This window comes from Pongo abelii, chromosome 4, assembly GCF_028885655.2.
Source record: "Pongo abelii isolate AG06213 chromosome 4, NHGRI_mPonAbe1-v2.0_pri, whole genome shotgun sequence".
Taxonomy (NCBI): Eukaryota; Metazoa; Chordata; class Mammalia; order Primates; family Hominidae; genus Pongo; species Pongo abelii.
Genome location: NC_071989.2, coordinates 59,858,026 through 59,870,700, shown reverse-complemented (window position 1 = coordinate 59,870,700; position 12,675 = coordinate 59,858,026). Strand labels below are relative to the sequence as shown.

At 35.3% G+C, this 12,675-nt stretch overlaps 1 protein-coding gene across 6 annotated transcripts in view; it reads right to left on the bottom strand.

The window, feature by feature from the left end:
• The window catches only part of PARP8 (poly(ADP-ribose) polymerase family member 8), a 177,408-nt gene that overhangs the window by 23,725 nt on the left and 141,008 nt on the right, over positions 1-12,675 (bottom strand). For all 6 annotated transcript variants that reach the window (XM_024246841.3, XM_054555263.2, XM_063724020.1 and 3 more), the window contains 1 exon segment: positions 4,133-4,225. In XM_024246841.3, the coding sequence (XP_024102609.2) occupies positions 4,133-4,225 (93 nt within the window).

Sequence of the window (12,675 nt, the reverse complement as noted above, 5' to 3'; positions counted from 1 at the left end):
CCAGCCTGGCCAATGTGGTGAAACCCCATCTCTACTAAAAATACAAAAATTAGCTGGGCATGGTGGCAGGTGCCTGCAGTGCCAGCTACTCGGGCGGCTGAGGCAGGAGAACTGCTTGAACTCGGGAGGTGGAGGTTGCAGTGAGCCAAGATTGTGCCACTGCACTCCAGCCTGGGTGACAAGAGCAAAACTCAGTCTAAAAAAAAAAAAAAAAAAAAAAAAAAGATAAAATAGCCTTTTCTGAGACCTTGTAGGGAGGAGGGGAATGACACAGATGGATATGCTCTCACTAAAACCCTTTAAAAATTATGTCCTACTATGCAATTGAAGTTTTATAAAAGTCCATGCATTTTTGACCAATATTTTTACTAGTATATTTAAGTAAATTATAATGTAATAATGGGTAGTAAATTTAATTGGTAGAATATTTCTGTTAATATATGTCCTAGCCTAACTTCAAAAAAAAAGTCTAACTACTGTGACTCAATTACATGGGATGCACCAAAGTTTCCAACTCCTTGCTCGCTTCCAGGACACAGTGCTAATACCTGGAAGCAGCTGCTCAGCAAGGGACATTTCCACCTTTTCGTCTGAATAAGGTCTTACCACTGGCTTTCACCAGATCATCAGTGGAAAGGGGCTGACCTGATGCAAAGAAAGGTATGCCTTCCTCACTTTCTCTACCACATGGCATATAGTAAAGACAGCCAGGACCACATGATCGAAGGGGTCCAGTCCCCCCAGTCACCACACAGAAAGTGGCCCATCAAACATTCTAATTGGAGTGCGTGAATGACAAAATGCTACCATGTTAAGCTGCTGTGATTTTATGGTTTATCTGTTACAGAAGCTAGCATTAGACTTTTTAAGAAGAAAAGCATTTATAATACAATTTGGATTTATATTCCTTTACATATCTTAATTTTTCTAAGTATCTCATGGACTAAAACATCCACTTTAAAAAATAAAAGGCTGGGTGTGGTGGCTCATGCCTGTAATCCCAGCATTTTGGGAGGCGGGGGTGGGAGGATCACTTGAGCCCAGGAGTTCAAGACCAGCCTGGACAACACAGTGAAACCTTGTCTCCAAAAAACAAATAAAAATTAAAATGTAAGAGAAGCTGGGCATGGTGGCTCATGCCTGTAATCCAAGCATTTCAGGAGGCTGAGACGGGAGGATCCCTTGAGGTCAGGAGTTCAAGACCAGCATGGCCAAGATGGCCAAATCCTGTCTTTACAAAAAAATACAAAAATTAGCTGGGTGCAGTGGCATGGACCTGTTATCCCAGCTACTAGAGAGGCTGAGGCAGGAGAATCACTTGAACCCATGAGGCAGAGGTTACAATGACTGAGATTGCACCAATGCAATTGGTGACAGAGAGAGGCTGGGTGACAGAAAGGGGCTCTCTCGGGGGGGAAGAAAAGAAAGAAAATAAAATAAAAAATAAAAGAGATCACACAACTATGACTTCTTTTTTTTTTTATTTTGGCCTAAATGATATATTTCCCCACTCCCAACATATAAAATTACAGATTCTGAGTAGAATCTTAGTATATATGATGCATGCTATGGACAACAAGTTACACACATATTTCTGCCTTCTTTGACTGAATGATATAACTGAAGAAGCAATTTGGCAGTTGACTAAGATACTTAGGATGGAAATGCAAAGAAATATTAGGTTTAAGCAAGAAAAATTAGGACATGTGATAATTGAAGATAAAAAGGTCTGTGAATTTACAGAATCAGGTGCCTCCAAAGGACATTACTACAATTCAACTGGCAGAGCAACCTTCCCTACACACACCCCTTTCAGGCAAATGAGAAAAATTCGGTTATTAGTCTTTAGTCATTAGTCTTTTACTAACTGGAAGTCCACGTGACTAAGAAAGGCACCTACAGGAATAGCCTATGGGTATACAATGTAGTCTAAAAAAGGAAGCAGATTCAGAATTATAAACCAATCATTGTCCGATATTGCAATAGTAATTTTAAAAAAATCTTAGATGAGAGCCCAATATCTAAACAAATAAAATGGAACTATTCTGTTGAAGTAGTATTTGGGGCACTGGAATAGCAGCTGCTTGGACCACAGGACACTGTTGTTCCAGGCAAGTCCCCTGCAGTGGTCCTGAGGAATGTCTTTGCAGTCCCCAGAGCACCACTTAAAATGTGGGGGTAAACTGAGGCAATGAGACCCTGAGGTGGTTTCTTTTTGTTTAGAAAAAGTGATTTCCCTGTAATCATTAGGATTATGACAGAATACTGGGGCACCTGTTTTCAGAAATAAAGTATGAAAAAAATGCTGTCTTTGGAGTAGAATTACTAAACTTTCTGATCTTTTGATATTGATTTTTAGAATTACATCACTAAATTGAGCTGATCAAATACTTGTGCTTTGTATCAATCATTATATAATTTGAAATTCATTTCTATTCAAAACCATTAATTTTAAGATGTAACAATGATTTTAAAAGGCCAACTATTATTCTATCAACATACCATACTGTTAGCATATTACTTTTCCTTCTAATTTATAATTTACTATTTCTAGCCTTTAATTTCTTTTTTAAAGGGAAACTTGCATACGGTAAAATGTGTGAATTTTAAGTATACTACTTGAAGAATTTTTAACATATATGCACATACATAAATCTATATAAATATACATGTGAGCATATTCATACAACATACCCCTTGTAAGGTTTTAATTATTTTTACATAGCTATAAATACCATACATATTAAAGTACCTTTTTTTTTCCTTTTAGCAATATTATTTCCAAGGGACAAGAAAAACTTTCACATTTAAAAAAGAAGGATGGAAAAGAAAAAGGCTCTCCATAGTCAGATATATTTTAGTAACCCTCTAAGTATAGGCTAGCTATTTTCTTAGTTTTAGGGATGCTCAGAACCGTTAACATGCAAATGTGTGCATGTTGGGTGTGGGGGAAATACGAAGCTATAGTTTGGAAATTTATTTTAATCATTTTTTTCATATCATATAAGACCAACATTCTACTGTTTGTATTATTTGTTTCATCTATAATTCAATTATATGAAAAATACTGCCCTAAATATTTCATCAGGTGGATGCAAAATAGTTTTAGTTAATTAAAACGACTAGGCTAAGGGGTGCGTACATTCCTAAGCTCCGGGCTACCATCTGTATTATTTAACTGTTTGCCTTCATAAGCCTGATACACTGCCTCAGGTTGTGCATGTTCAATTTTACTGTCCTGTAGTTTGTATTAGTAAATAATTTTTTAAAACTAGGTATTCGTTAAGCTCTCTGAAATTTGTTTTTGCACACAGTGTAATGTAAAGCGCTAAACCAATTTCTCCCCCTGTTACAGGCCATTTGTTTCTACTTCACTTTAAATAACTCTTCAGTAAGTGAGGAGGTGAAACCTACTTTAACATACATTAAATTTATTCATAATTTGATCCATTTGGGGGATAATCTGCCATTGATCTGCCATACTATTCTTTGCCAATACTATATTTTGTTAAAATGTTATAGCACTGCATATATGTTTCTGTATGTGGTTGTTCTAGCCTCTCTTAATGTTCATTAATTTTTTAGAATTTTCTTTGATTTTTTTCTTATAGATGAATTAGTAGTTTAGTCAGGTTCTTTAAGTTGGAAAAAAAAAAAAAAAAAAAAACCCTTGAAATTTTGTTGGAATTGCTTTTCTTCCTATCGCCTAAACACTGCTCTGTAAAATTGAATGTTATCTTTTTATTACATACTCTGCCTATTATCTTTTCACCTAAGTTTTAAAAATAAATTGTCTTCCATTTTATGGCAGTTATCTTTACAAATAAATTTTACATAAAGCATGCACGAGGGTTTCAACATCTCCACTTCACTGTGTAACAACAAATTAGAATTATTTTTCATGCAATGGAAAGTTGGTTTAATTTCTCTCCTTGGCAATCACAAAATGACAAAACACACATTAGATGGAGCGATAACATTTAGTTTACATATAAAAAAAAAATGCCAATTTGCCACTTAACTAGAAGTTATCAAATATTTTCCCCAAAGAATAGCAGAATGAAGATAACTAGTGGACTGGAACAAATTTTTCAAAGAAAAATAAGAAATAATTAGTATCCTGTGTTACTACCTGAGCTCCAGTTGCTATTTCATCAGCAGCTTCATTCATTACTCCCAGGGTTTGAAAAGCAAACACACACAGCTCTCGTTCACACACAGTAGGCTACAAAAGAAAACGGAATCAATCACAAAACTTTTTTCCAACTCTCAATATCAAAATTAAATTTCACGACATTTCACATAATACATAGAAAATGCAAAGTTTTAGTGTTTTTTAAAATGGAAATTATACTACTTTAATAAGAAATAAATTCTTAAATTTAGGTAACAATTAGTAAAGAGTCATTTACTAATACAGAGTAAAAAAAATTATAAAAAAGATCCTTTTCAGTTAGTTTTAGACACACTCAGAACAATTTAGCGGTAAAAATATCCTTAAATAGGAAAATTTATCTCTCGGGTTTTCATATACATCTGCACATGAGATGCACAGAAAATGTAAATACCTAAGCTGGTGATATAACAATAATGAGCTTAAATATGAAAGCTGTATAAAACAAACATACAAAGGAGAATTCCACTTTTTCCTAGGAAATTTTGTTTGAAAAAAAAAAATAGCATGATTCTGTTTACTTGCTACCCAGCTCTTGAAAGACTCATTTTGTTGCAAACACTTTTGACTTCAATAACCTCATGAAGTCAACAGCACTGAAATATACACTCTGCAATTACTTTGGAAGAGCTCTCATCTTTCAAATCTAATACAGTGTCATCCCTCTGATTTATCTTATCTCCCAAGTTACATTGCATTAGGTAGCTGATGAAGCCTAACACGATGCAATCCACGATGTCTCTGCACAGCAGACAAAAGGCATTTGTTAGTGCCACTGCTCCTACGCTCACTTCTTTCAGAGGCCAACTTGGTCTTCTGCTTAACCAGTGGGGATGTATGGCCCCATTCTGAACATCATTTATGTTCAGAATGGGCCCACATGCGTGGCTTTACAGATAGAAAGCCTGACCAATTACAAAGCTTTCCGGTTGACTTTGCTCCAAAAAGAATTTTAGGGAAAAAAATAAATCTATATATTTCCTTTGTCAGACTTAAAAGTGCATTTGATTCCATTTTCAGAAACTTCAGAACCATGAGAGGAAGTAGAGAAAGTTCTTCATCCAGACTCAAGCTATACACTCTGCAATATATATTTAGATATACATAGAGCAAACTGTTCAATTTCAACAACTTTTCCTTTAACTTGAGTGTTTATTTTTAATCTTCTCCAATTTTTTTGTGTATCTATGTGTGCATATGCTTTACCCTCAGTTTTCCCCATGGATATTATATTGCTTCTTTTGTTCATTTTCTGGGGCTTAGAGCATGGTATGATCTGAAATAAGAGGGGCAACCACTTACTGAATATTTACGATAGTGTCAAATGCTATTCTGGTGCTTTAATACAATGAAACAGTACACAAACAAGAATCCAAGAAGATAAACCTTAGATATCATAAAAGGCCTTGGGAATTTATTCTTGTATCAACTACTGAGGAAGTAAACAGTGACACAAAGGGCACTTTGTTTTTAACAATACTCTTTTAGAATAACCATCACTTTTATATGATTAAAATCCATCAATCCCAAAGGCTCATTTACTGACATGATTTATGACTAGTTTTTATCTGAACCTTGAACTATGCTTACTCTGTGAACATCTAAATATGTATATTTGTGTGTGCGTGTGTGCGTGTGTGTGCGTGTACATATACGCACACATTCCAGGGAATATAACAATAGACATTACTTTTTCAGTACCAAATTGTGTATCTCAAAATAATAAGAGCTATTTATGACAAGCTCACAGCAAGTATCATACTGAAGGGCAAAAACTGGAAGCATTCCCTTTGAAAACTGGCACAAGACAGGGATGCCCACTCTCACCACTCCTATTCAACATAGAGTTGGAAGTTCTGGCCAAGGCAATCAGGCAGGAGAAAGAAATAAAGGGTATCCAATTAGGAAAAGAGGAAATCAAATTGTCCCTGTTTGCAGATGACATGAATGTATATTTAGAAAACCCCATCGTCTCAGCCCAAAATCTCCTAAAGCTGATAAGCAACTTCAGCAAAGTCTCAGGATACAAAATCAATGTGCAAAAATCACAAGCATTCTTATACACCAATAACAGACAAACAGAGAGCCAAATCATGAGTGAACTCCCACTCACAATTGCTTCAAAGAGAATAAAATACCTAGGAATCCAACTTACAAGGGATGTGAAGGACCTCTTCAAGGAGAACTACAAACCACTGCTCAGTGAAATAAAAGAGGACACAAACAAACGGAAGAACATTCCATGCTTATGGATAGGAAGAATCAATATTGTGAAAATAGCCATACTGCCCAAGGTAATTTATAGATTCAATGCCATCCCCATCAAGCTACCAATGACTTTCTTCACAGAACTGGAAAAAACTACTTTAAAGTTCATACGGAACCACAAAAGAGCCCGCATTGCCAAGACAATCCTAAGCTAAAAGAACAAAGCTGGAGGCATCATGTTAGCTGACTTCAAACTATACTACAAGGCTACAGTAACCAAAGCAGCAGGTACTGGTACCAAAACAGAGATATAGATCAATGGAACAGAACAGAGCCCTCAGAAATAATACCACACATCTACAACCATCTGATCTTTGACAAACCTGACAAAAACAGGAAATGGGGAAAGGATTCCTTATTTAATAAATAGTGCTGGGAAAACTGGCTAGCCATTATGCAGAAAGCTGAAACTGGATCACTTCCTTACACTTTATACAAAAATTCATTCAAGATGGATTAAAGACTTAAATGTTACACCTAAAACCATAAAAACCCTAGAAGAAAACCTAGGCAATACTATTCAGGACATAGGCATGGGCAAGGACTTCATGTCCAAAATACCAAAAGCAATGGCAACAAAAGCCAAAATTGACAAATGGGATCTAATTAAATTAAAGAGCTTCTGCACAGCAAAAGAAACTACCATCAGAGTGAACAGGCAGCCTACAGAATGGGAGAAAATTTTTGCAATCTATCCATCTGACAAAGGGCTAATATCCAGAATCTACAAAGAACTTAAACAAACTTACAAGAAAAAATCAAACAACCCCATCAAAAAGTGGGCGAAGGATATGAACAGACACTTTTCAAAAGAAGACATTTATGCAGCCAACAAACACATGAAAAAATGCTCATCATCACTGGTCATCAGAGAAATACAAATCAAAACCACAATGAGATACCATCTCACACCAGTTAGAATGGCGATCATTAAAAAGTCAGGAAATAACAGGTGCTGGAGAGGATGTGGAGAAACTGGAATGCTTTTACTCTGTTGGTGGGAGTGTAAACTAGTTCAACCATTGTGGAAGTTAGTGTGGCGATTCCTCAAGGATCTAGAACTAGAAATACCATTTGATTCAGCGATCCCATTACTAGGCATATACCCAAAGTATTATAAATCATGTGACTATAAAAACACATGCACATGTACATTTATTGTGGCACTATTCACAATAGCAAAGACTTGGAACCAACCCAAATGTCCATCAATGACAGACTGGATTAAGAAAATGTGACACCCACACGCCATGGAATACTATTCAGCCATAAAAAAGGATGAGTTCATGTCCTTTGTAGCAACATGGATGAAGCTGGAAATCATCATTCTGAGCAAACTATCGCAAAGACAGAAAACCAAACACCGCATGTTCTCACTCATAGGTGGGAATTGAACAATGAGAACACTTGGACACAGGGTGGGGAACAGCACACACCGGGGCTTGTCGCAGGGTGGGGGGATGGGGGAGGGATAGCATTAGGAGATATACCTAATGTAGATGATGAGTTAATGGGTGCAGCAAACCAAAATGGCACATGTATACATAGGTAACAAACCTGCACTTCGTGCACATGTACCCTAGAACTTAAAGTATAAGAATAATAAAAAACACCCAATGGAAATAAAATGAAATCAAATATCTTACTACACGAGATTGAAATTTCAAGTAATTTTCAATCCAGGAAAAATTTCAAAGAAAAGGACAAACGCGATAGACACAACTATTATTATAAATCTCTATCAACACACTTTGTCACCAATCCTAGGTATTCATGTGTCATTCTGGCTTTGTTGCAAATGATTTTTGGGAGTTTCACTGAGACCTCTCTATTTCCTATCACAAATAACAAACAAGCAAAATTTCAGTGCTTATTATAAAGCCTTTTTCTGCATTTCTGTTTCAATGCCCCCCCAACCGCAGTCTGTTTACATTCCAATCTTGAAAGTTCTAAATCAACTTTATTGACTTGTTAACTGACTCATTATTTTAAATAATACACCTGCATTCCTCAGGATGAAGCTATGATTTGATTACTTTATGGAAACACTTTTCTTTCCTGCATGTTTTTGGTTTAAAAGTAACCCTCTTCCATACTCAAGTGAATAAGGCAGATTTCTAGGTATGTTCTGCTACTCCAATAGTTTGAAGAAGGAAATCAGACAGAAATCAGGCGTCCTAGAAAATCTGCTTTTTGGAAACAAAAACCAAAACACTTTGCCATCATACTAAAAAACAAGAAGTAAAAGTAAGGAATGTGTTCTTATAAAAATAATTTTATCTTTCCTTTTTAACACAGCAACTACAAACGTATTAATGTGATTAATTTATATACCATACACCATACTAAGTAAATGCTAGTAAATTTTTAAAATAACAATTCTGTATCTCTTGCTCATTTTTACTAGAAGGTTCAAGTAGTATTTAAGATGTAGGACGTAAATGACTTTAGTTTCGAGGTGTTTGTGTATTTATTTCTTGTAGAGTAGTAATTCTCCCTTTTCCTTGTTTATTCACACTTTATTTCTGAGAAGTTCAAAGTGTCAACACAAGATGCTGCACTAAAAGAAAGTTCTCAAATTATATTAAGTGATTAGATGTCTCTTTCGCTCACAGAAGGAACATCTTATTCAAGGAAGAGAAACTGAATCACTCCCTTAAAGACACACAAGTAGTTATATTGTGGGCTAGTCTTATCCTATTCCCACCCAATCCTTCACCCTGACAAATTCTATGACTATGTTATTTACACAGAAAATGCTAGCATCAATTCAAAATGCACATCGTCATTTTAAGAGCTATTACCAGTTAAGTGTATTGCGCCATGTTTTATTGTACATAATTTAATACAAAGTATGTATGCCTAAATAAAACCAAATGTTATATTACTTATTAATTCATTCTGAGTTTACAAAAAGACTATTAGTCCCAATTTGTAAAATACTACCTATTCTTAATATTATATTATATTGCCTGGAAGCAATTAACCACTCTAATTTAGACTGTAAAACCATAGCAAGTCCCTCTATTATCAACACGTACATATTTGCTATAAAATATTCATTAGGCACGATTTAAAAGCATGAGGAACATTATTTATATATGTCCCTAAAATAAGATATATTTTAGAAGTTTTCAACTAAAATGAATACATTTTTAACATTATTCGAATCAAAGCAATTTAAATGTGATCAATAAAAACATGTTTCAAAAAATGTTTTAAGCCCTGAAGAGTATTTTAGAACCTAATTGTATTTTAAGAAATTTATGTTTTCCATGAATTTAAATTACCTTCTACTGGTAATATAAATAATACAACTCTAAAGCATCTAGCTATGTATTTATGTAGAGAAAAGCATGGTGTAGATGAGTGGTTTGCAAATATTTTTGCCATGTTCTTTTTGTTTCAACAAAATATTTCACATAAGTCCAATATACAAAACAGATAAAAGTGGAACTTGTTCCTGTTGGAGCACACGTGTACAGCTCAGTTTTCCTATCTATAAAATGGGAATAAAAATAATATCTAGCTCTCAAGTTGATAAAAATACCAAGTGAGATAAGGTTTAAAAAATATCTTTGAGGTATGGAAAGCTGTTCAAGTATTAATATAAGGGAATCTGGAGAAGCTAGCTCTACTGCCTTAACTCAATGTGTATATAAAGATAAGTATTTAACGAAAAATAGTTTTCTTTGAAGCATATTATGAAGTAGCATTTTTATTTGTATATCCACTGTTTAAAACTATTGCTGTGATTTTTCTTACTAAAAATGAAACAAGCAGAATAAATATAAATTCCTATTTAAAAACCGGTATTGAAAAAATTCAAGAATAATTATATGAATATCTTCTAGAACTACAAACTTAGAAGCCTTTAATTCTCTGTATTTACAGTTTTATAGTCAATGCTTTGGGTTCTGTTTGTGGTCAAGACACACATTCAGGGTGAGGAAAGGTGTACTGTCCATTAAGAGAGAGAGAACCCCACAGCAATTAAGGCAGATCCACAGTAAGATACAGGATCAGGTCTAATTAGGCTTAAACACACAGTAGTCTCTATTTGTCTCATAAAACTAAAGATGTTATCTGAGTATTAAAACTAATTTCTATTCAGTTTGGATTTTTTTTAAACCATGTTTTTGAACTAAAAGTTTTTTGGCATAATTATTATTTTAGTTAGTATTTCAGAAGTTGGTATCTGAACTTCCATGTTGAAGGTTGGGGGAGGGTTTTAATAGGTTGTGCTTTTTCATCCATTCTTCAAATATTAAAGTCAGGTCGAAATACAAGCAGACCTACCTGTTTTACTCTTAGAAGGTAAAATGGGACATACCTAGGTTTATCCTCATGCTCAGTTTCTCATGAATTTTCATGGGAATGTCTTTGTGAAAGAAAACAGAATCAAATCTTGGGACTCCCAAACTCACTATGCCAAAGGGAAAGTTAAGTTTGAGAACTGAGTCAGGCCATACTGCTTTCCTTTTGTTCCCAAACTGATAGCTGTAATTTCACAGCTCCATGTCATAGCCTCACCCATGAGACAGGTTTCCACAACAATAGAAGGTCACACATCTCCCCAGATGGCCTCCCTCACAAGGAAATTCCGTGAAGTCCCCAAATCTTTCAGGAGACATACCTACTATAAACTAGCCCTAAAACCAAGTTCTGCTGAATCTCATCCTGACAATGTCAATTATTAGCTTATCTTCACAGGGCGAGAGCAAGGACCAAGACCAGAGACATCCTTGTGCCTACCCTGTGATTAATATGTAACTTTTTCCTCTACTCTCTCTTTTCACATATAAAATGTAGATTTACTGAGGCTAATCAGAGCCTCATAAGAATGTAACCATTTGCCTCACTGCCTGCCCTTCCTCTTCTTCCCTCCTGCTTGCTCGTTCCCCTTTAAATACTGAAGTTCCCAAAATCCCCTTTGGAAAAGGGTCACAGACACGTTTTTGATCTCCCTGGATCTCCCATCCTCAACCGTGGCTAAATAAATCTTTATCGACTGAGACCTGCCTCAGTCACTTTTTGGTTAACACCTAAAACTGGACCAAATTATAACTGGGTGTTGTTAATTTCACTTGGAAAATGAGAACCTTAGTTACAAACATCTGTTTAATGCCAGATACACAAAAATATAGATTCTCAGGTTTCTCAGTTGGCTTTGCTTCAGTAAGAATGAGCATTACTCTAAGTGGGTGACAGACGTGCAAACATATTTGGGAATCAGCAGACTAGAATCTCATGCCTCATCAAACCACTCAGAGCAAGTAACCCAGGACATTTCACATGATAGGAGAAGAGAATGAGATCATAATTCTCATATCACATGTTGATGTGGGAAATGAGAATGTCTATTAATCAAGGACACATAGAACAATTGCCAACTATCAAAGACACAAGCCCAGCTTTGCAGGAACTGTTATTCACATAACCACATGGTTTTCTCTACCAGAGTTCAGCAGTTCACACCATTATACCAAGCCACGATTGAGGTAATTAAGGTGAGTATAACAGAAAAGGGCATTAGGAATTTAGAGGCTGATAAAACTGGCATTTCTGACAATAAGTCCTTGTTTTATTGTTTTTCAAAAACAACCTGAAGACACAAACTACATTTAAAAAGCATCTCTAAAACAATTTGCTGCATTAACACTCTAGTTGATTCCACAATGGAGAGAACTATGCATTTGGTTTTGTGATGAGAGTATAAATGACACTTTTAAATTGAAAATCCAGGACTTCCTGAACAATTCTTGTGATGTGAGCATTATGCAGATGCAAAATATGTGTCAGGACCCAAATCTGAGAATGACATTTATAATTTTTGTAAACAAAAGCGAAGAAGGAGCATCAGGGAGTTTCTAAGTAAGTAAGTAGTTTAGTTCCCTGTATTGCAGAGTGTGACATGCTAACCTAGACCTCTGAATGGAGTGACAGATAGTATAAAAGCAGTGACTAAAATTTTAGGACTTTTGGAGAATAAAGGTTAAAGAGGATTTATGTCATCTAAAAAACAATCAGGCTTAAAGAAAAAAAACATGGGACAGTCTAAGTTTGGAAAGCAAGATCTAACAAATGTAAATGTAATAAAATAGAATAGGCATAGAATTCTATAGAAACCTGAGTTTTATTTAACCTGTTTAATCACCAGTGGGTTATAACTTACACTCTTTATGTCTCTGGGACTTGCTACAGACTGTAATGTGTCAGATGGGCTCAATAAT